The sequence below is a fragment of the Syngnathus acus genome, chromosome 16, assembly GCF_901709675.1.
Source record: "Syngnathus acus chromosome 16, fSynAcu1.2, whole genome shotgun sequence".
Lineage (NCBI taxonomy): Eukaryota > Metazoa > Chordata > Actinopteri > Syngnathiformes > Syngnathidae > Syngnathus > Syngnathus acus.
Genome location: NC_051101.1, coordinates 9,951,590 through 9,976,267, shown reverse-complemented (window position 1 = coordinate 9,976,267; position 24,678 = coordinate 9,951,590). Strand labels below are relative to the sequence as shown.

General features: G+C 44.5%; 1 protein-coding gene across 6 annotated transcripts; it reads right to left on the bottom strand.

Moving 5' to 3' along the window:
* Positions 1–239: 239 nt before the first annotated feature.
* On the bottom strand, positions 240–23,187 carry LOC119136042 (zinc finger protein 628-like). 6 transcript variants are annotated; one of them, XM_037274123.1, is made up of 5 exons: positions 22,657–23,011; positions 19,661–19,719; positions 16,358–16,411; positions 15,931–15,991; positions 6,964–15,854 (listed from the first exon to the last, which is right to left on the bottom strand). In XM_037274123.1, exon 5 carries the CDS (start codon positions 15,817–15,819, stop codon positions 7,471–7,473), a length of 8,349 nt encoding a protein of 2,782 aa, XP_037130018.1. In that variant the 5' UTR covers positions 15,820–15,854; positions 15,931–15,991; positions 16,358–16,411; positions 19,661–19,719; positions 22,657–23,011; the 3' UTR covers positions 6,964–7,470. The 6 variants fall into 6 exon arrangements, with proteins under 6 accessions (XP_037130021.1, XP_037130022.1, XP_037130018.1 ...); XM_037274125.1 differs by lacking the exon at positions 16,358–16,411 and having other exon boundaries at positions 6,964–12,724; positions 12,761–15,854; XM_037274121.1 differs by lacking the exon at positions 16,358–16,411.
* Positions 23,188–24,678: the final 1,491 nt, after the last annotated feature.

The window sequence follows — 24,678 nt, the reverse complement described above, 5'->3', positions numbered from 1 at the left end:
AAATTCCGTTTTAATGGATGTAACTTATAATAGCAATAATAGCAAATGTGGTGTGATTGTGAGTATTTGACATTGTACTATTTTTTTCATGGAAAACCTAAATAATAGCAGCAGTAATTTTTTATTTTATTTTATCTTTATCTAACAGAATGCTTGTTGGACAAATACAATACCATAATGTAAACTACAGTCAACTGTTTGGATGAACCCAAATACACCAGAAAAAACCACCCAAAACATATTCATAAATTTGTATATTTAATAACAGCCAACAAACTACAGAACAATCATTGGATAAAACTTCAAGTGGAAACATTCACAACCTTGTAATTGAAATGAAGAACTGGACCAAACTACACATGAGCCACAGCAGCAAACTGCTACAAAACGAAAGTACTTTTTTGTTACTTCATTTTGATCATTTAGAATTAGTACTAATCAAAAGCAGCATTTTGAAATACCACATCAATGTCACGGAAATTAGAAGGGGGGGATGCAAAACACTGCTAAGTTAGAAGTTCTGCACACAAGACATTATGCACCCTCCTGCGATGGGTTTTGAGAGATTTCAGGGTTGGGTATGAACACTGGCAGATATCACAGCGGTGGGATTCAGACTGCTTGTGAGTCAGGAGGTGTTTCTGCAAACCGTCCACAGTGCTGAACCAACGGAGACAAACTGGGCAACGCACGGGCTTGATGGCAGGTTTGCAGGCACCGCTCCTCTGGTGAAACAGAAGGCTCACCATGTTGGGGAATTCGGAGCTGCAGCGGGAGCAGCGATAAAATTTGGGCGCGTTCGGAGGTCGTCCGCCTTTGCAACGGTCCCAAGATAAGTGCCTTCGGAGGGAACATCTGGTAGCAAATGTATTTCCGCATCGTGAGCAAACAGGCCTCTGCTTTTTGGGGGTTGAGGGTTCAGGGACTGGTTCCTTCTGTGACGCTTGATGCGCGAGTGGAGGCGGCGGAGGTGGCTGCTGAGGTTGCTGATGGATCCTAAGCATCAAGGGTTGCGATCGCTGCGTTTGGAGTCCTTTCAGCAGCTGGTGATGAGGATGCATGTGGATTTGCAGGTGAACCTCGTAGTCAGCCCAAGAATTAACAGTCTCTCCACAAGTTGGGCACGTGTAGGATTCCTGCGCGTGCTTTTGTAAATGCTCCAGGAGGAGTCTCGGCGATGTAAACCCGACCCCACACTCGCACGTCACCCTCCTGGGTAGCACGGGGGGCAGTGACATGAAGCCCCAGTTATTAGCGTCATTATCTGGACTCGCTTGTGCGCTGCCCGGCAAATTTGGCGGCGAGGGTTCTTTCGGCGCCGCACCCTGAAACTGACACCGTCGCCGATGAACCAGCATGTTATCTTTGCGGCTGAAGTTTCTTCCGCAGACATTGCAAGGAACCCTGGGTTTGGGACCGCCGTCATTACCAGCGCCGTGGGATATGGACGCAGGTCCCCGAGGCCTGAACCCGCACAGGCGTAAATGGCGGGCCAGAGTAGAGGGCCGACTGTAGGTTTTCTGACATCTGGGACAGGGGTAACGTCTTATGCCATCTTTGACAAAATAACTCAGGTTGGCCATCTCCTTGGAGTCGGGATCCATCTCATCTTCGTTAGCAGCATTCTGAGACGAACTAAGCAGCTCCGTTTCATCGTCCAAGGGCATCGTCCACTGGCCTTCGTTGCCGCTCTCGTTATGCGGCGCCGGCACAGCATCCGAGCTCGTGTTGTCCATCGCGCTTCCAGAGGCGCTTTCATGCTGATCCGCCGACGCGGGGAAAAACGGCGGGAAGGTATTGGCAGAACAACTCCAGGGAAGGTCAAGCCTCTCAGACTGCTCACAAGTAGTAGAGGTCACCTCGACCTTGACCCGAGGGGCTTCGGTGCTGACGGAAACGCTGTTCGTTCCGTGCTTGACTTGACCATTCTTGTACGGCGAGGCTTTATTATTTGATCTCAATGCTTGTAGTCTGTCGGCGGAGACGTGCGTCTGGGGCGGCGCAGCTTTCGGGCCTTGGCACTTGTGCTTCTTCAGGTTGTACCTGCGGGCGTAGTTATGCTTGCATACGGGACAAAAGAACGATTTTTTCTTGTTGTTAAAGCTATGGAAGGGCACATATTTGGGGACCAGCGGCAATGTACTTGGCAACTGTGCGGGTTTTTTCACTGATGCAATGCAGACGTGATTGTCGGTGAACGGCAGCTTGCCGATGATGAGTTGTTTGCAGCGACGGCAACACTTAATTCTCTCCTTTTTGTGCAAAAAGTGGTGCTCGGTTAGTCTGTCGGAGTTGGGGAAGATCCGACGGCAGCGCCCGCATTGATATTTCCCAAAAAGAGTGCTGTTGCCAGAATCTCGAAGTTTCTGACGAGTTTCAAGAACCACGACGGGCGAGAGCATTTTTGTCAGAGAAACTATCTTCTTCCTGCTGGAGTCGATAATTCGACTGATGGTGGGGGCTTTTGTTTTTGTGTTAGTCTTTGCGAGCAATCGTCTTAACTTTGCGACAGAGAGATCGTTGATGGCCGGCTCTTCTGTGACTGGCGTGATATCGACCGGGATGGCTTCTTGTTTGGGGGTGATCAAAACGTTACTGTCGTTCGAAGTCGGAGGCTTGGCGGTGTGATTCGTGTAGGCCGTTGCTAGGATTTGCATCAATTTGTTATTTTTTGCCGCTCGTTCCTCATTGTCGCTGCTATGAGTGGACGGTGAAGCCCTTGCAGTCTCTGGCACTGCCTCTTTACTTGGAGATGTCTGGTCAAGTTGTCCATCGTTATTTTCTTCAGAGGCTTTACTCTGCTCAAGGGGAGTGGATGGAACAACTTTGCTCTTTTCCAGTCTTTCTCTGGTTTCAAGCTCTATTTTAACAGGTGGCGACCCTGAAGTAGAGGGGCAACTCGGGGCCGGATCCGTCAAGGCTGTGGTCAGCTTTAAATCTACCGTCTGATTAGAAGACCCATCAGCAGAATCGGTTCCATCTGAGACGGCATTATTATAAGTCATATGGAGTGACTTTAAGTGAGAACTATGCGATTGTTTGTGATCAAGCATTTGACAAAAGTCTTGAAATTCCTCACCGCAATCACAGATATAAAAAGATGGCGAGGCGCCGTCGGACGACGCTGGTGGATTGGACGACTTTAGGTTTGCTGTCAAAGCGTCCTGCAGGTTCATGTCGGGCTGGGTCGAAGGAGGCCCGATGACCTTGGGGAGCATGGTGGCATGCTTCGCCTGGTGTACAAGCAAGGCTGCCAGTCCGCTGAAGGTTGCCGAACACGCCACGCAACGATAGATTTTGGAAGATGGTGGCCCACTGCCCTGAAGCCCGAGCATCATGGATTGTTGGTTCCTGTAAATAAAACACAGACACGTGGTTGGATACCGCACAACTCCATATTTTATATTCCACAAATCATCATCAATCAGACCCCTCCCCCTGCTCAGAACTAGACTCGGCGCCTCTCCATGGTGAAGAGGACTCTTGCCAAAATCAACCCCCGCAAAGCAACAAGACCAGATGGCAACCCAGGTCATGTGCTGAAGGACTGCGCAGAGGAGCTTAAGGATGTCTTCACTGATGTCTTGCCATTGTTCCATCACTCTTCAAAACCACCACCATCATACCAGTGTCAAAGAAATCTGCTCAATCCTGCTTCAACGACTATCATCCGATAGCACTGCCTTCAATATTCAACACCATAATACCACAACTCATCAGCAAACTGCACAAGCTGGAGATCAGCACCTCTCTCTGTCCCTGGTTGTTAAGACTTCCTCATTCAGAGGCAGTACGGCTTGGCAACACCATTTCAAGCAGCATTGACCCTGAACACATCCCCCACCCAAGGCTGTGTGCTCAGTACTCTGCTCTGTACCCTGCTGACACATGACTGCACAATGACCCACCACGCCAACCATAGACGGTACAACACTAGTGGGTCTCATTACTAAGGTTGATGAAACGAACAGGAAGGAGGTCGATTTTCGGACCAGATGAGGCAGCGACAACAACCTCCTGCCCTCTGGGAAGAGGTACAGAACGTTCCGCTCCTGCACCAACATACTCACAAACGGCTTTATCCACCAGGCCTGCCATCAATTTTCTCAGTAGCAGTAGCATCACAAACGTTTTCTCGTATTTCCTCGAGTGACAAAGTGTGATAGATTGGTTACACATAGTTATTGATCCAACAAATTTGTGATTGGCTGCATAAAGATGGCAATGACACATGTCAGCGTTCTGTACAGTGAGGACTCATAAAATATAATTACCAATTACTGGATCTCAATTAGATTGAAGATAGATAAAATAGATAATGTCAATTGATGTGATTTCACATTTTGCCAGAATTAATTATGTCTTTATGAATTAACAGGAAAATTCAAAACATACACACTGTTCCTTTAAACATCAGTGGGGTAACTATGTGGAGAAAAAACCCCCTATTTTTTTTAATAATAAAAGGCTGTGCTACCATCACTCAAACCTCCTATTGTTCAATTACTTCGATATTCATGTTCAATAAATTCAGTTTGCAGCCTTGCTTGTATTGATAAACTGTTTTAGCGCCTTCTATGTGCCAAGAGTTTTTTTTTTATTTTTTTAAACACACCCCTCATTTGATTAGCTTCTTTTTCAACTTGAGCTCGTGTTGACTTTAAATGCATAATACACGATGTGCACGGAGATTCAAATCAAAACATAAAAGGCAACTGATGTGTACAGGAGTCATGGTCAATACCTTTGAAAACACATACGAATGAATATGCAGGCTAAGCTAATGCTAAAACGGCTTGAGATCCATTTCGGCTACTTCACTAACAGTTATGCTATCATATTCTACACATGGTATGGTTTGGCGAGCTTTAAAAATGACGTGCTTCATGAAAAGCCGCGAACGGGAAGGTCCTCCGGGGGGGCATTAAAGCGAGGGGTGGTGACTGGCCATGCTCCCGTGAGAGGCCACACAAACAACGGATATTGGCGGGCAAGCTTCCACGGTCTTCTCTTCGGAGTTTTTTTTTTTTTTTCCTGGTTCGTTTAAACCCTTACCTTGTCACAAAAGCCTGGTGTCCGAAGCCTTTGACGTGGGCACAAAAGGATAGCTACAACCGCTGCGTGGATCCGGAGACATCTGGCCGCGCAGATGCGTGAGCTCTTGGAAACGCTCTTCAGCCTCCAACAAATGTGAATATGTGCCAAGAGGAAGAGGACGAGTAGGTGCAGGAGAACCAGAAGAAAGCGAGTAGTCCAGCTGCGGGGTCGAGCAGCCTCGACATGTGCGCATGCGCAGTAGGCACGCCTGCAGTGAAAACGCCTCTGCCCCTGGAAATCATGGTCACGTGGCTCCTCAGGAAGCTCTCCCAACCGCCAAATACTGCACTGTGCAGAACCCAGTCAGTCGACTAGCCACGTCAGTACACAAATACTGATGGTATGTGTGTCGTGTTCCGAAGGGAACCATTTCACTTCCTTATGCACAAATGGGGGCAGTACTGACGCACCCCACAGTTCTGAGGTTTTGGTATTAAGTCTCGACTTGGGTTTGTCTTTGTTGGCCCGATCCCCTCCCCCACATGCAGAAGCTTTTTACTCCCCAGGTACTCTGGTTCCCTCCCTCATATCATAAAACATGCTTGTTGGAGACTCTAAAGGGGTGAGGATTGTGATCCGCCTGTAGTTGGAAAACCCCCTCTGGTCCCTTTTCTTAAAAGGGGGAGGGGGGCACCACCCCAGTCTGCCATAGCCACAGTTCCCGATGTTGACATTTCTTCAAGGTGTGTTAATCGGGACAACCCCACAAGAAAAACTACCTTTAGGAAATTTTGGCAAATCTCACCCACCCCCAGCCTTTGCCAGCTTGGTGATTCCAAACACAGGGACAGGAGAGACAGATCAGCACCTCCAAATCTGAGTCCATGGTCCTCAGTCAGAAAAGGGTGGAATGCCCTCTCCGGATCGGGGATGAGATCCTGCCCCAAGTGGAGGAGTTCAAGTACCTTGGGGTTTTGTTTACGAGCGAGGGCAGGATGGAGCGTGAGCTCGACAGGCGGATCGATGCAGCGTCGGCTGTAATGCGGACTCTGTACCGGTCCGTCGTGGTGAAGAGCGAGCTGAGCCAAAAGGCAAGCTCTCAATTTACCGGTCGATCTACGCTCCTACCTTCACCTATGGTCACGAGCCATGGGTCGTGACCAAAAGAACAAGATCCCGGATACAAGCGGCCGAAATGAGTTTCCGCCGCAGGGTGTCCGGGCTCTCCCTTAGAGATAGGGCGAGAAGCTCGGTCATCCGGGAGAGACTCGGAGTAGAGCCGCTGCTCCTCCACGTTGAGAGGAGCCATATGAGGTGGCTCGGGCATCTCACCAAGACGCCTCCTAGATGCCTCCCTGGGGAGGTGTTCCGTACATGTCCCACCGGCAGGAGACCCCGTGGACGACCCAGGATGCGCTGGAGAGACTATGTCTCTCAGCTGGCCTGGGAACGCCTTGGGATCCCCCGGGATGAGCTGGACGAAGTGGCTGGGGAGAGGGAAGTCTGGGAGTCCCTCCTAAAGATGCTGTCCCCGCAACCCGACCCCTGATAAGTGGAAGAAGATGGATGGGACATGAGAGCTGACCTCACCCTAACCCTGGAGAAGAAAGGTGTGTTGGAGGAATTGGTCTTCAAGCATTCTCATTTAACTCAACATCCCAGGTCAAGGTTAGCAGAATCCGACAGTCCACTGCTTCCCCTTTCTGACACGCTCCTATCCTGCAGGTTTTAGAAGCCCTGCTGCTCTAACACACCCGATTGAAATGATCATGATCATTAACAGGCTTCTCAGATGTTGCTGATGAGCTGATCATTTGAATCATGTGTGTTGGAGAAGCGAGATATCTAAAACATGCTGGATAGGGGTCCAAAATGACAACCCACATTTTACATTGAGAACTATTTGGTCAAATGAAGCAAAAATTCTCATGACAAATCAACATTTATTTTTCACCTCTAGAAGTGGTATAGACAAGTCAAATAGAATGTCCTGTTGAGTCAGTAAACAAAATCCAATAAACATGTTCAGGACATAAATTATTTGGACCATTTGTGTAATGAAGGAGAGTTTCTTCAAATTTAAGCAAACAAAAACACAAAAGTATATACAAAAACATGACCCGGCATACAACGACGTCCTAGTCGTCAACAGAGCAGACTAAAAACAATTCCAAGGTCTTGAAAATAAAGCTTTTGAAACTTCAAAAATACTAAATCACTTTTTAACAATATACATTTTTAGAGTTCAAAATGAGAGAATCAGTGTACAGTCTAGTATATGAACAATCATCAAGAACCTTTGTATCTTTACAAAGTCCAATAGTAGAATATATATTTATTTACAAGTTCTGAGGTCCTGAGCCAAATAGGATGTGGTGTTTTTTGAAGGCCCAATCAGATGTTATTGAAGGAGTAGATGTTATGCATTGAGTATTATTTTGTAAGCTCAGCATGCGTCCGTTGATGCTCTTCCAGCAGATGAGGAAAAGCAAAGGCCTTATCGCATTCAGTGCATTCATACACAATTTGGCCCACATGGCTTTCTTGATGGCGCAAAAGCTGAGAAGCGTGTGTAAACGATTTGTAGCACATATCACAGCGGTGCTGTCCAACTTGATGTTCAGCATGCATTCTCATGTGTAATGAAAGATCTTGAGCTTTGTCGAATTGAGAAGAGCAGTGAGGACATTTCAGCTTGCTTTGCTTTGACTCTTTGTGCACGTTGAGCTTATGCCTTTTAAGGGAATGGATGTTGGCGAAATATTTTGCGCAATACTTGCATTTGAATTGTTTCTCCTTTAAGTGCACTTTGTTTTGATGCTCCAAGAGAAGACTTTTTGAAGGAAACTGCATTGCGCAATTGCTACAATAGTGCGAATCCTCGACAGTGACATCAATTTCTTCCTCCTGCGAAACCTGCTGATGGTTACTTTCTTGCTGCTTACGGGCACAGGGGTGCTGGTCAAAAGCATCAATTGTCCCAAATCTCTTATTACATCCGTTGCATTGAAACGCTGAAAGAGATGTATGATGTTCCTCCACATGTTTGTCAAGGTCATTTTGGGACCAAAAGGCCATGCTGCAAACTTTGCATTTCAGCGCATTGGAAGTATGAACAGGAACGGTGGTGTTCTTCGCATTATAATGATTAGCAGTTGCAGGTAAAGGGATCTCATTTTTATGGACTTTCATATGTTTCTGGAAGTCCTCAAGGGAGGAATATGTGGTATTACAGTGATTACATAAATATTGGATATTAGCCGTTGACTTTTGATGGATGATTCTATGCTGTTTCAGCTGGGATGAGTGTGGAAAATGTTTATCGCAATCAGGACAGGAATAGCGGCGTTCTTTGGATCCCTGGCAACCATGCTCTGCGATGTCCTCTGGGTTTTTGAAGCGCTCGTTACATAAACCACAACGGTATTTCAAGGTTTTGAACTTTGGCGGGCAAGTTTCCGAGGACGAAGGCAACTTTTCAGGCAAAGGTGAAGGGCGCTCGGTTGAAATGGTGTGTTCCTTTCTGTGCTCAGCTCGACTACTCTTGGAGGGGAACACTTGGCTGCATATGTCACATGGAAAGTTTTCTTCTCGGTGCGTAGACATGTGTTCTGCTAACTGGGAAGCTCCCGAGAAACTGAGTTGACATCTGGAGCAACGGTGTGGACGACTCTTGCCATGACTATGTTTGTGATTTCGCAAGAGGAAGTGGGACACAAATCCTCTTCCGCAAACCTGACACTGTAACTCGGACTTGTGCATACGTTTGTGCTGCTCCAATTGGGCGGACTGGAAAAAACATTTGCCACATTCCGCACATTCGTGAGGTTTTTCACCCAGATGACATTTTTGATGATCTTCCAGATTTTCTGAAGTTGGGAATGTTTTTCCACATACATGGCACGGGAAGTAAGGCGCAGAGTCTGAGTCACTTTCCTCACTGCTACTTTTTTTATCAGCATCACGTTCATTGGGCACAACGGGTTCCTGCTCAAGACTCGAGTTCTTTTGTTCTTTGAGATGCCATTTTTTGAAGTGTCTTTGGAGAGTCTTTTTGGTGGCATAAGTCTTTTTACAGTGAGAACAGGGAAATGAATTGTCAGGATGCTCTTCGTTGTAATGATAGCAAAGAGACTGCCTGGACCAAAAGCGGTGATTACACAGTTTACATGGAAATGGTCTGTTTGGGTCATGGTACGATTTGTGGACTTCCAAATCTGTTGATGTGTAAAATGACTTGGGACACATTGAGCAAAGGAAATTCTTAATCAAACCGTGAACTCTCATATGTTTTTCAAAATCGATTTCATTGGCATAAACACGTCGACACTTGCAGCAGCTAATGTTCTTATTTGCTTGTTCTTCTCTCCCATGTTCTTCAAGGTGACTGATCAGCATCAGACCATCGGTGAAGCTCATATTGCACTCGGAACATTGGTACTGAGCTACTTTATCTTTGTCTGCACTGCTTTGCACCTGATCTTTGTTAGGGTTTTGAAGAGACTCCTTCAAATCATCTTTGCATGAGAACTTTCCCTGCAAAACTCCCGTATCTGTCCCTGCATCATCTTTGAACGAGGGAATAGATTCGGGGAGTGTTTCGTGAAGGTCTGCTTTCAGAGGCGATTCCAGTTTCTGAGCTGTATCAATTTCAGTGGAATATCCAAATCTGCATTTCCTGGTGTGATTGCGAAAATGTTTTTTCTTCCAAAAGCCTTTGTTGCACATTTTGCATTTGTAAGGGGTCGTATTTGAATGCACACGGGAATGACCCTTTAGTCCAGCTTTATTTTCAAAGGACAGATTGCAGACTGGGCAGACGAATGTTTCAGAAGCATCGCCGACAAGTTCAGTATCTAGTTTGCATGTCAAATTTGTACCTTCGTTGGGCTGTTTGTCGCGCTTTTCGTCTTTGATGGCTGGTAGGTTTGATAGGAGATGTTGAAGAGGAGCAGTAGACTCGGGTGGATTCTTGGTTTCCACTTTGTGGGCATTTAAAAAGTGTTCCTGAAGCTGTGAAAATAAAGAAAAACGTGAAGAACAATATGCACATGAAAAGCCTTTCGTAGGGCTTTGAGAGATTTCTTCCCTCTTTGTTGACTGTCCTGATGTTGAAGTACAAGTTCTTTGATGATCCTTCTGTTCTTTTTGTGGGAATGCTACACCACATGTTTTACAAAGTTTGACCGTGCACTTCAGACGATGACGTTTTAAGTAGTCACTCCTGATGAATTGCAGGCCACAATCACAGACATACGGTCTCTCGCCGGTGTGCCAACGGCTGTGTACCTGTAAGTGCCCCTTGGTCTTAAAAGTACCGGGACAGTAACTGCAAGCGTATTTGTGCTTTGAGTTCGAATGCAACTGGAACCTGGGTGTGGACTTTTCATCACTGAGCGGGTGGCTAACATTTTGTGATGGTAGATTATCCTGTGGTGGAGTAGAATCGTGGTTTTGCACCACTTTTTTGCAGTTATTATGCCTCCTGTGGTATCTCAAAGAATTTTCATGAGTGAACGCTGAATCACAACGCCGGCACTTATGCAATTTGACAGTATGGAATAGTGTGACATGGCGGGACAATCCAGACTGAGTTGGTAGGCTCTTGGAACAAACATGACAATGAAATCCGTTCTGCTGTTCCGTTGGTTCACCGACCCTGATTTTCCAGCCCTTGCCAACATCATCCAAACCGATTTTGGGAATGCAGATTTGCAACTGCAATTGTTTTCCTTTACAATGAGCATGATGGACCTTAAGATAATCATATCTTGAAAAGCAGCTTCCGCAGGTTTTGCAGCGATATGGATTCACTTCATTATGAGTCAATATGTGACGTCGCAGGCTCCGTGGCTTCACAAATGTCTTTGTGCAGAATTTGCATTTGTACTCATCTCCAGCTTTTTTCGGGACTATCTGTGCTTCCTCCATACGAGCAGGGGTGTCTGTTATTTCTAGTGAAGTCTCTTCGTGAATGTTTGACTCCTCTTCTTTGGGAACTTTACAGTTCTCTTCATGTCGCAACCGCGATATGTTGGATGAAAATCGTTCATCACAACGTGTACATGCATATGGTTGTATACGAGTGTGGGAAACGCTGTGCTGTAAGAGTTTTGATTTGAACTTGTATCTCAATGGACAGTTTGGACACTTAAATGGACGATTCCTAGACGCACTGGACTTGGATAGTGTTCCAGTTTGACTTTTCTGTGGAATGGTTTGACAGGCATCGGCATTTGAAGATAAGACATTGTTGGCTTGTGACATCTGGAGGCATGTTTGCTGATGACTACCTAATTTATTCCAACCATAGTACATCCCGCAGTTTGTGCAGACTTTCAGAGTATTCAACTTGTGGCCGTTCATGTGAGCAACGAAGCGATGTTTCTTAAGAAAGATTCGGAAACAAATTGTACATTTTTTCAGCGTGGATCTGGATTGATCTTGGTTTTGAGTCTGCAGACTGGGATTCCTAGACGCACTGGACTTGGATGGTGTTCCAGTCTGACTTTTCTGTGGAGTGGTTTGACAGGCATCGGCATTAGAAGATAAGACATTGTTGGCTTGTGACATCTGGAGGCATGTTTGCCGATGACTACCTAATTTATTCCCACCAAAGTACATCCCGCAGTTTGTGCAGACTTTCAGAGTATTCAACTTGTGGCCGTTCATGTGAGCAACGAAGCAATGTTTCTTAATAAAGACTCGGAAACAAATTGTACATTTTTTCAGCGTGGATCTGGATTGATCTTGGTTTTGAGTCTGCAGACCGGGGGGACAACTTTTGTTGTGAATTTCCAGGCTTTGTTTGTGATAGAAAGGTTTTCGACATTGATCACAGGAATACGGTTTAGCCCCTGCATGTCTGTACATGTGAAGTAGCAAAGAACGATGGGTTTTGAACTTTTGATTGCAATACGGACAGCGACACCATGAAGATATGTGTTCAAGACTGTGTTTCCTTAGTGACCTTGGGTCATCAAATTCCTCTTTACAAAGGGAACACTGCAGCGCCATTGGTTCAATTGGCTCTTGATCGGATTTGAGGGACTTGGGTGTTTCCCTTTTCAAGGGAGGTGGCCTCCTATCCCTTTGATGATTAAAGAGATGTTGAAGGAGCTCTGGAGGATTCCAAAACTGCCTTGGACAGTTGGGGCATGGAAACCTTTCCCCTTTGTGATGCAACTTGACATGCTGGACAAGTTTGCTGGCATTTGGAAGCGTCTTTGTGCAAAGTGTGCACTGGACACTCTGGTGGACAACTTTGTGACCCATGAGGTAGACTCTTCTCTTGAACTGTCTTCCACAGTCGAGACAGTAGAATGGCTTTTCACCTTTGTGACATCTCTCATGTTTCTGTAATGACTCTTGTGTCTCACAGGTTTTTTCACAATACCAACAAGTCAGGGAAACGCTGAGGTCAGCTGGTTTTCCAATGTCCTCCAGTTCCTCAGTCTTTTTCAGGGAAACACTGACATTGTCGTCTGATTTTCCATCGTCCTCCGGTTCCTCTGTCTTTGGCTTCACTAAAGCTGCAATCTTTGATTCACTGGACAAAACTGAAGTCTCGTACTTGATCATTTTGCCGGTGATTTTAGACTCATGTTTCTTTACATGGTTGTAGAGATCCGACACTTGCTGGTAAACCTCTGAACATACATCACATTTATAAGACTGTTCCAATTTGTTTTCTATGCTCACATTTTTCTGTCCCTTTGTCGTCAACTGTTTCTTGTCGTCGGGTTCAACTGTTTGCTTCGATTTTACCTTCTTTCTTAATTGTTGAAGAGTTTTTCTGAAGCAGGTGACGTGAACATGTCTGTATCTATTACTTGGCTGAGTAAATGTAGTGTGGCACAGTGGACAGCTATATCTGTTACCAACTTTTCCCTTGCCACCACTAATAGCTATTCTGACACAGTCACGTAAATGCCTATCTCTGTTGGAGGAGTACATAAAAAAACGTGAACAGAGGGGACATTTATGTTTACTTGTCATCTCATTTTCAAGATTTTCTGTTTTTCCAAGATGGATTTTCCAAGGAGTCACCTTTCTCCTTTTAGTTATTTTCATGGACGTAGGACTTTGCCACACACCTATCGGCTTTGCTTTGTGCGTGCGGTAAATATGCTTGTTGACTTTCTTCAGAGTTGCGTATTGGTTGCCGCAATAGAGACAGACATTAGCTTTGCGGATATCAAACAAATTCACACACCATTGAGAGGGATTTTCCAGCTGTTCACCTCGCTTGATAACTTCAGGGTCACTGGATTTTGCATCCGGATTTTCTGGTTTGAATTTCCTGCATCTACCAGGTACACTCTTATGCGTTTTTAAGCTGGAAGACTGTGCAAAATATAAGCCGCATCCATCACACTTGTAAGGCGTTTTGCCAGTGTGGCAACGCATGTGCTTCACATACAGAATTAATTTTGAAAATGTGATTTTGCAGATTCTGCAATGGAGAACTTTTCTTTTCCGTTGCGTAAATTCTGAAGGAAGGCGAAGTTCTTCGGTTTTGCAGCCCAATTGTTTGTCTGCCCGTTCATTACTCGTTAAGTATTGATTGGATGTCTTACAGAAATAGAAGATCTGCTCTGAATGTTGATGGTGGTGGTGTTCAATTAGATGATCAACGTTGAGGGTTATTTGCTGGCATAGTGCGCACTGGTATGACTTGCTTATTGCTGGATTCATTTTATTTAAAAGTACAACAGGCTGCAAGCGTTTCCTCATTTGTAAAGAGGATAGCAGGGCAGTACCTTGTTCTTCTGGTTCATCCATGCTATTGGCGTTTGGTTGGACAATACATTTTTCTTCACATTTCATTGATTCAGTATCACTTGAGGGTTTTTTAACAAGAGGTTCTCCACACTGTTCACCAAGGATCAAGTTTTCTTCCTGGCAAGTGTCCATTTCTTCCAATGATGCGCTTCCATGTTCTTGTTCTGCGAGCATTGAAATTTCAAGTGGGTTTTTTGAAGATGGAGGCATGTTTTCTCCAGAATGGTCATCCTTGTTGGAATAGCACACTTTGCTCAAGTCGTTCTGCTGTGAGAAGGGTTTTATGTCTTTAGAAAAGTCGTTTTTCACATCCAAGTTAGTAGCGTCTGAATTTTTACAGGATGTCCGATTGTCCTCTTGGGAACACACAGTTTCTTCTTTGTCACAAATATTTGTGTCGGTACTTGAGCGGGGTTTCTGTATCAAGTCTGCGATTTGATCAACTTCTGGATTGATAGTGATATTGCTTGTTCCGGAATTCACGCTTGCCAAATTGGTGTCTGTTCCTAGGGTATTTGGATCTGGAGAGGTATCTGAATTGCTACACAAACTCAAATGACCATCATTCACAGGACTGCAAATATTGTCCGGAATCACATTTTGAGGAGGTTGATTTTCCGATAACGGTGAACAGGAACCACTATCTTGACATTTGTGCTCCAGCAGATTTGTGCATTCCACCGGTTCACAAATGGCATTATTAGAATGTGACTCAGGGGAATCTAAGATTTGGGAGGTGCCAGGCTTCATTTCCATGTCTTGCCATTTGATCTCCATATCTGGCAGCAGGTTGTCTATTTCCATACTTTCATCATGAACAGTGGAGAATTCAATATTGGCTTGCTCTGGTATTTTTGATGTTTCTTCACCCAAAGAAGCTAATTCTTTGTCTTGATATTGATGGACAGCATTGCAATCCTCTTCAACAGATGTCATATTTACTTTTTGCTGTCTGATGACATTAGGGTTGTCATTGACTTCATTCTCCTGTGGCCATGATTCCTTTATGTCAACTTTTTCTTTCTCCAGTCCGTTGTTATCTTCCATCTTTTCATTTGACGTTTTTGTACATTCAGGTGTTGCGGTCGTATGTTCCTTCAGATCATCTGGTTGATCCTCCATGCTAGTCATGTTTTCACTGTCACTTACAGAGATGTCTGAGTAGCATCCCTCAATTTGATTGCACTCCACATTTGTATCTCCTTGAGTTGGAAGTCCATCTTTGTCATTACAGTTCTCAATCGTATCCCTTTCGCAGGTTGAAATCGCTGAGGACTCATTTTGGACCGTGTTACAATTACCATTTTCTACCACACTTTTGTTAATCCCTTGTAAACATTCAGGTGTATTTTGTAAAGCTATCAATTTTGGGGAACTGGGACAAATAGTTTTAATCTCGTTTGCAAATGTCACATTTTCAGGCTGGCTGAAAAGCCATTCTGATGGACTTCGTTTTGACGGAGAATCTGTTCTAGGCTGTCGAGTTGGACTATTAATGAATTTACAAGGCTCTGTTTTGTTTACCTCTGTGTCCGAGCAACTACTGACATCTGAAAAATCCTCAAGAAGTGATGAAGCTAGAAGTTCACAGTTTGGCCTAAGTCTTTGCAACTCTGCTGAATAGGATGACGTCAAGGGTCCAGATGAAGACAATCCATTCATGGCCACATCTTTAATTTCAGCGTCTTCACATCTCAACGATGTATCCTTAAACACGAGTTGGTCGTCAGTCTGCCAAGGTGTTTCTCTATAGTAGTTTTCGTAAGCACAATCAGAGGTGGAATTTCCAACACTTGAAGTCGAGTAATAGTTTGTATCAAATGTAGAGTCTGTTGCGGAGGCAGCGTGTGATGCTAGGGAGTTGGAGAACTCATGTTGCCCCACAAAGGTCTCAATATGTTGGGCAAGACTTCCTTCTGGCTCTGATGTCCTCAACATCTTTGACTCTGATGACAGTGGCGTGACAGTTTGAAAATATGAATCCCATTCATGAGTCATTATCCTCTAGGAATCTGGAACAGTAAGGACCCTTCCTAAAATTCAAAAGCAAGATATTATAAAATAGAAGGAAATTACAAGGAAACAATGCATATGATTAATGAGTCCAACCTTTCTTTGAGAGTAGAAAGACTAGGGCTTTTCCAGAAAGGGGTTGCATCTGAAAGGATCTCTGAAAATGAAGGAAAACCGCATTTTAGAGAACCATAAAACGGCAATGTCTGTCACTGCACCACAAGTTATGGTTACCATCCTAAGACATATCTGCCACTGAAGTTGAAACCAGATGTTTTAATACATGATACTAAAAGACTAATGTCTTCTCCCGAAATGCCTTCACTGTCTGACATGAATTTTCGTTCCAAGGCCTGAATGTTTCATCCATCTAGGACGGGGGGGGGGGGGGGGGACTTTACCAAGCCATAAATACGTACACATTTAGGAAAAGATCGAAACACGCTGTCAAACCCGCACTCATTAATAATTCAATTAATTCAATCTGTATAGGACGCCAGCCCCGTTAAATAGTGGTCCTTACCTTGTTGGAGGTACTGAACCCCACCAGTTTCATATGCGCATTCACCGAACCCGTCTTTAGTGAAGAAGAAAAAAAAAAATCAAATTCAAGACAGATGTATTTGACTGGTGCACAAAATGAGCCGTGCATGGACATCACCTTGTTCAAAAACCAACACAATGAATGTACTCACAACAAATTACATACCTGCAAATCAGTGTGACTTCTGCTGTTGCCTTTGAGAGATTCACAAATTCAAAATAAAACTTCTAAATTGAGAAATTATGGCACGAAATTTGCCCACACGCCAGCAGAAGGCAGGGAGTGTCCACACAATTGCACTTGTACCTTTTTATTAAAAAACGTTGTTCTAATAATAGGAGTTCTGAAAATATATTTACAGTATTGTGCCTCGCTATAGAAAAGTTGTTATAATAATAAAATAATTCTAAAAACAATTCTGGGTAAATCAAAATTAATCCAAGCAAGCAATCTTGCGTTTAACACAAAAATCCCCAAGATGGAAAAAGTCTTGTTCCTCTTGAGCCTCTTTAGGCCTGCCGGGATACCACCGGTTGCCTTCGCAGCATTGCTCAAGACAGTTTTAGCATTGCGCAACATTGCGCAAGACTGTACCTTCCACAGGCTGCAGCTGTGTCCGGTCTCACTTGTTCTACCGTTTCCCACCAACCATTTTCTACCAACAGTATTGGAATTAACCCTTTGTGTCCCTTCCCAAACACATTACATCAATAAAAACACTTTTTCATGTTGATTACATACAAAATATGGATAAAACATCAATATTGCATATATGTAAATGGTTGATTAATCATTAGTTTCACCTATCAACACTTGATTAAACAGATTTCCTACAAATCATCATTGTTGACTAACCATGCTGAATAAACATCATAACCAACAGGGATGGATGGCGAACCTCCCTCCTGGCTCTTTCCCTAACCTCTCCTCCGAAGCATTCCCAAGGAGGCATCCAAGGTTACCTAACCCTCATGTGGTTAATCTCAATGCGGAGGAGCAGCGTCTCGATTCTGAACCCCTCTTGGATGACCAAGCTTGTCACTTCACCTCTAAGAGAAAGCTAGGATACAGTGTGGTGGAAAATCAACTGGAAGTCTTGTATTTGGGATCTTATGGGCCTCAGCCCACAGCTCATTATCATAGAACTCCGTCTTTTGGCTCATCTGCACCATAACAGACCGTCACAGAGTTTGCATCACTTCAGACACTGCACTGATCCACCTGTAGATGTTCCACTCCTCAACTCTTCCCCTCGGGGTGGGATTTCATCCCTGACTTGTCGAGGGCACCTCACTCTCCCAACCGAGTACCACGGTCTGGTGTTGATTTTCATCCCAAGCAGCTCAAAAAAAAAATGGACGGGTGACTTTTTATACCAGTTCCCTTTCACTATACAAACAAAAGCACACCATCTGAAAAATAAAAAAGTGAAGCCCCCAAACCAGACACCCTAAATCCCTTGGCTGCATCTAGATATTTAGTCCATAGAAGCTACTGTACTAGGGCGGTGATTCCGTACTCCTAGAACACCCCTCACAATATCCCCCTGAGATCCGCGGTTGAACACTTTCCCATGTTCACAAAACACATGTACAGTAGACTGGTTGAGCAAACTCTTATACACCTTTGGTTACCCTGCCAGGAAGATAACCACACTGCTCTTCCTGAATCTGAGATTTACTGTAACATCACAACAGATCCTCCTCCACCAGCCCCAAATAGACCTTACCAGGGAGGCTATGGAGTATGACCCCCCTGTAATTGGAACAAACCCTCTGGTCCGCCTTCTTATAAAGTGGAACCACCACCCCAGTCTACAAACCCCAAGGCAGCGTCCTGATGTCCGTGAATCATCAATGGAATGTTGCATCAGCTTGTCAACAGGAACAGGTCAATAACATTCAAAGCATTTCATAATTCTGGGCTTATCTATGGGCTTAGTCCCCGAGAAGCTTTTTGACCACCTCAGTGACCTCAATTCGGAGAAAGGAAAGGCCGCCTTTGAGACCCAATACTGTATTGGAAGATGTCAGTGATGTATGAGGCATTAAGGTCTTTGAAGTATTTCCCCCAACAATTCACAATGTCCCAGGTCCAAGACAACACCACCCCATCCTCACTATTCAGTGTTGACAGTGCACTGCAATGGAAGCAAGGAACTCGGACTCTATGTCTGTCTCTTCCTCCGGAACATTGTCAAAGATCTATCGGCGGTGGGCGTTGAAATTCTTTCTGACAGAGGACTCTGCCAAATGTTCCTAGTCTGGTAGACGCTCAACACCCCCTAATTACGGAGCCAAGACACTAGCAAATGGGGGTTGGTTGACAGCTCCGCCCCTCTCTTCACTAGAGTGTCCAATACATTACTGCAGACGTCACAACCGCAAAGTCCATCAGCAAATTTCAGCCTAACGTGTCCTGGTGCCACCGAGCAGCGGTCCAAAAACACAACAACTAATTGGGAGGGGGCCTCTCAAAAACATCCTTCCAGGTCTCACTGTCATTGCGCATGTGAGCATTGAAGTCCCCCAGCAGGAGGAGGGAATTCTTAGAGGGAGCACTCTCCATTCTAGGAAGGATGGGTTCTCTGAACTTCTGTTTTATGTAGAAGGACAAACAACAATCAGGACCCGTACCCTCACCCGAAGGAAGGCTACCCTCTCATCCACCAGGATGAACCCTAATGTACAGGCATTTGGGCAATAAGTAAGCCTACAACTCCTCTGTGCCTCTCCATGGACAACTCGAGAGAGGAGAAGTGTCCAACCCCTCTTGGGAACACTGATACCAGAGCCCGATCATTTCTGAATTTCGCACACCAGCCCAGGCTCCTACCCGGCCAGAGTGGTTACATTCCACTTACCAAGAGCCAGCAACTGTAGGCGAGGAACGGACCACCAAATTTGGTTCCCATACAGCTCTCGCGGCACCTGACTTATTGGGCCCCTCCCCTAAGTGGTGAGCCAATGGGAATAGGCCCGGACAACCAAGTACTTGCCGAGGAGCCCCGCCACCAGGCCTAGCTCCTGAGGGGGTTTTGGTGACCAGCTTCCAGGCAAGAGAACTCAAGGTCCAAATATTTCATTCATCATAGGAGAGCTATGAGCCATACTTTGTCTGGTCCCTCACCTGGGATCTTTGTGCTATAGGTGACCCTGCCAGGAACACGAAGCCCCAGACAACTTGGGATCAACACAAACCCCTCTACCACGAAAAGGTGATAGCTCAGGGAGGGGGATTTCCGTATATACAAAACAAATAATTGAAGATGAAAAATCATACCTGATGGATCCAAATGCTTGTGAGCCTCAAAATCTGGAAGATCAGTAAATTCTCCCTCCCTGTACATAGAAGAAAATCCCAATATTACTGCTAGTAGTTTCCATTGCTTCAAATAAAAATAAATTAATTTCTGGTCATACTTCTGCCTGTTAGCTAGCATAACAGATTAATGCAGATGACCAGTTATCTAAAATGCTCCACTAGTGTTTCCACAACCTTGTAAAACAAAGAGCTAAGACCCTCTGCACTGATTTGCCAGTTTGCAGAGGTAACCCCTGAAACCTGTTCACTCTCACCCCCATCCTGCTTTCTCTCAATAGTCTCTTGCAAGGGGCGAAAGTTAGACTGCTTTCAAGCACCTCTGTACCACACAGCGGTGATGATGGCTTTCTCCGCTTGCAAGCGTAAAATGGGCAAACTGTCTCACGTGTGGTTCTTGTAAAAAAGGTGGAGTGGGGGAAACTATCAAGGCGATATTTCGTTATCTTGCTCATAATTGGATATGAACATTCAAGACATTAAACCCAGTCGATTAAAATCATCTGATTGACAAAGTGAGGGGCACACAGACATGCAAACGGACGCCTGCAAAGTAGGAAAAGCCCCCCATAAAAGATTAATGTCTGAGGTAACCTAGGTACAGTATCTCCTTTGGCTTGGCTCACATTTAGTGGGAAAGAACAAGTAAAAAATGACAAAAACACAAGTTGCATAACAATTTGGTACCCAGTGTACACTTGCTGCTTGGCCATACAGTGATCCCTCATTTATTCCCGGTACTTGATTCCATGACTCCACATGATAGGTGAAAATCCGTGATGTGGAGTCAATATTTTTACGATATCTGCAAATGATTTTTATCATTTCATTTTTAAACACTTTATTTTTAGACACTTTTTGAAGATTTTAAAGTTAAACTGACTCTTTGAAACATTCTTTAGGGCTCCAATAACACTCACAAAGTCACAAAATAATTAAACGTGTCATGGCTCTCGCTGGTCCGCAGGGGCACGCAGATCCAATGCGGAACTGCACGCTCATCAGTGCTGATCGCTGCAACCAGTGCTGATTAGGACATGTATTTAAACCCTGCAAGCCCGTCAGTCTGCGGTGGTTCGTCTGCTTCAATACACGTATGCCTGCCACCTGGTTTTGCTATGCCACGTGATTTGCTGCTTAGCAAAAGCCTATTTTTATGATCTGCTTTGGACTCCGTTTGGCTCGACCTTCTGCCTGTCCCCCCAACCACGAGCCTGCTATGCCCGCCTGCTTCGATGCTGCACGACAGGCGCTCGCCGACCGACTCGTCAGCTTGCCTCGTCGTCCTGCTCTGTCGGCATTCCAGCCCTCCATGTCTCCTTTAACCTTTCCCCAAATAAAGAGCCCGGGTTGCAATGCGTTGTTCGGCCTTGTTCATGACAAAACAAAGCGCAAATCAGAGATGCTGCTGATTCTGCTGACGCGAACAAAGTGGAAGAGCGGATACGTAGCAGGAAGCAGAGATAATGCATGGTTAGAACTGCTCTTACAGCTCTAAGTCAATCAGAGGCTAGGATACAGATCAACATGTTCCCATTGGTCTCATCTCCTCTACAGGCCAATAGTATGCTGGAAAGTCATATGGGCAGACAAAGCCCTGCGCTCCAAGTGACGCCGCAAAAAGCCGCAGTGCACTGAATATATCCGCCATTTTTGTTTTCATAAAAACTCGTGACGCACCGAGGCCACATTAGTTGAAGGGCGAAGTGGTGAGTGATCACTGCATATCTCTCACGTTCTACAAGTGATAGTAACACACACAATTGGTAATTAATTGATAGAAGCATGACAAAACTAACTTTACCCTGATGCAATCAAGTCGCCAATTCACACCAGTAATCGCATCAAAATTGATCACAAGCAGATTGTCAAACATATTGCAAGACCTCCTGTCACAATCTACTAAATTTCCCATTCTCGCCACTCCAATCTATAATATGGGTCAGTCCATATATGTGGGTGTTTGAGTATTATTATTTTTACAAATCATTGACCAATCTAAAAAATTGAAAATGAATCGCTCTCTTTGACAATGCAATATTAATGGGTGTAAAGCGGTGCCGCTTTAAGGGACTACTTAAAAGTGATGATTTTGCATGTACAACATCTTTGATATACAACAAATAAGGGCAATTAGCATAACTAATTAGTTAGTTAGTTAGTTAGTTACGTTTGGCTAATAACAGCTCATGCCAGTTCCAACTTTACAAAGTGGAGAATCAAATTATTTACCAAAACATTTCAAAAGAACATATTTTACCTGTGATTGTAATACAATGATTTTTGTTCAGTTTGATCATACTGTCAGAATCAAATCTGTCCCTAATTGTCACATTTGAAATAAATCAAAGGTGGAGTGCAAATTTAAATTTTTATGAACATAATATAGTTGTTGACATTTTTACACACATGAAATGGTAATTAAAATATAAGGGTTACTATACCACGGCTTGAAATACATGAACTCGAGTGCTCCCATGAACACTTTGGTGCCAGTTTCTCTTTCTTTACTTTTTCTTAATAAAACGTTAAATAAAGTGTAATGACCACCTTTGCAATATTTGTTTTTGTTGTATTAAAATGGTGTTAAATAAAGACTAAATCAGATCATTTAAGTCAACTTAATTATTGTAGGGAACCATACATGTCATTTTGCAAGATGTGCATGTTTTTATTCGCGGACAGCCACATTATTGGACAACCGGTAAATACACCCATTGGACAACCGGCTAAATATCAACAAACAGTCTACCTCAAAAATATATTTAACTCAGAGTAGTGGGGGCACTGTCTGACTTCAGTCGAGTGATTCTCGAGTATTGATACCGTCCCCCTCGTGTTCGGGTTCTGAGTGACGGCTTGGAAGGCTAACTACAAGGATGCTAGCTAGCATGCAATTTAACCATCTTGCCAGTTTTGAAATCAACCAGCCAACGACTTGCAGTTCGGTCCCTTACCGTTCAAGAGCTCCGTCTCGTCCTCCAGTCCGGTGTTTCACGTCTCGGAGCTGTTGTCCTTCGTTTCAGTACGCGTCACTTACTCTCCCGACTCAAAGACGGTCTTCTTTTCCGTTTTCAGTAATGCCCCGAGCAGACTAGTAGGGTACAGAGAAGTCCAAGGGGTGTCGTCAAGTCAGATGGCCGTCGATCTCTGAGAGACTAAATAGACTACTAGCCCTCCGTTTTCCGGAATAGGACAAGATCATCCTCCATTTTCTTTTCTTTGCGGATTTTTTAGACAATGTGCCGCAAACGTCTGCGTGGATCTAAGTAGGACCAATAGCAAGGGGTGGGGGAGTCGTGGAGAGCCCGCCTCTACGCTCTATGGCGCGAATCGGCTGCGACTGCTTCCGGTCCTCATTGGTGCTCCCTGCTGCAGTCGGTCCTACCTCCCTGATGTTCAGGCTCTGTGGTGTGGGTTCGACAGCCTCTGTGTCTCAGGGTGATGTCCTCATCGGGGTTTACGTGTGCCACTATTGCGTTTCCATACTTCAGTGTTGGTGACATAGTTACTGTTGGTGCGTGTGCTCCTGTTTTGGACCAGATGCCTCCCTTGTCCTCAAAGGGTTAATCTGTTGCCTGCCACCATTTTGTGAACAGGATCCACAACAAAATGGCGCAGCCTTCACTCGAGGACTAGCCCTCTAGTGGTGAAAATGGTTAATCAGTTACTATTATCAGGAGTATTTTATCAGATGAAAAAATATCAAATGTTACATTTAGTGACTTAAAGACTGTCCATTAAAGTAGTCACCATGGAAAGACACAGTCACATTGTCTGCATGGATATCTGCTATCATTATAATGCTTCAGTGCAATCGGAAGGGTTGTTGTGCGTGCACCATGAGCCGGGGAGCTGGCACCTGGTGATGTAACACATGGTAATAGGAATAGGAATAATTGGGATAGGTTGACAGTTGCTCATCTATAAGGACTTGGGTTTTGGAACTGGAAGGTCATGTTAAAGTCCCACAGTGGACAAAATAAAGACTTGTTAGTTGTTGAAGAGATGTTTGTCTGCTTCCTGGGTACTGACATGGTGCCCCTGAAGGGGTCACAGTTATCCCCACCACCAGCTCATGAGGTGCAGTGTTACTTTCACTCTGAAATATCTCCTTGAGTGTCTGTAAGTGGTGTAATTTGGTGGTGTGTGATACAAAATAATTTACAGTAAAGTGTAAGTTAAATCTTTATTATCAGTATATTATAAATAGAATGAGGTCAAACGGTACAGAAGATGGATGGATAAAATTCTGAAATTTTTTTGTTGGAAAGGAACAGTGTCTGTCTTGGCATGTGCTGTTAATCTTATATGGTCTCAACAAAATACACAGGACCCGATGACTTGAGAAACTGCCTGAGAAAAAGTGGCTTATAATGAATGTGGAGCTGAAAAGAGGTGGATAGATGGTGAGGTACAGATGTCCCTCAGTTATTTATATAATTGTAAATACCTGCAGTTCCCAACCATGCTTCAGGACTGTTGCACCCCAAGGTGATTTTAGAGTCAGGGCCTGTAGTGCAATACTGTAATGCATTATCCCACCCATCCAGCAGAGGGGGTTGTGTTGAAAAAAGCGGAATGTGTTGAAAAAATTGCAAATTTAAGTAATCTTTATCTTTCTGCATCGTATTGTGCGGCACCTCTGCAACACACAACAGATTGACACCACACAATGTGTCACGCGAACCATCTCATGATTGGTCCATTTAGTCACATGGTGTGATGACAGCTTCCGGAATTTGCCATAAAATGCAGAGGAAACGCCACGGAGGCCGCCCGCATGAGTCAAAACATGGTTTTAATGTTCAAATAAGTATCACTGCCTTTGTACAACTTTTCTGTTAATATTCTTTGTCTGCTTGATTGTTCCTGGCTTTAAAGAATCACTAGTATGTCCATCTGCAAACTCTGATTCAGTTGGATATGCAATGGAATGTCAATGTAACACAACCAGAAGTAACAGGGTGGCATGGTGT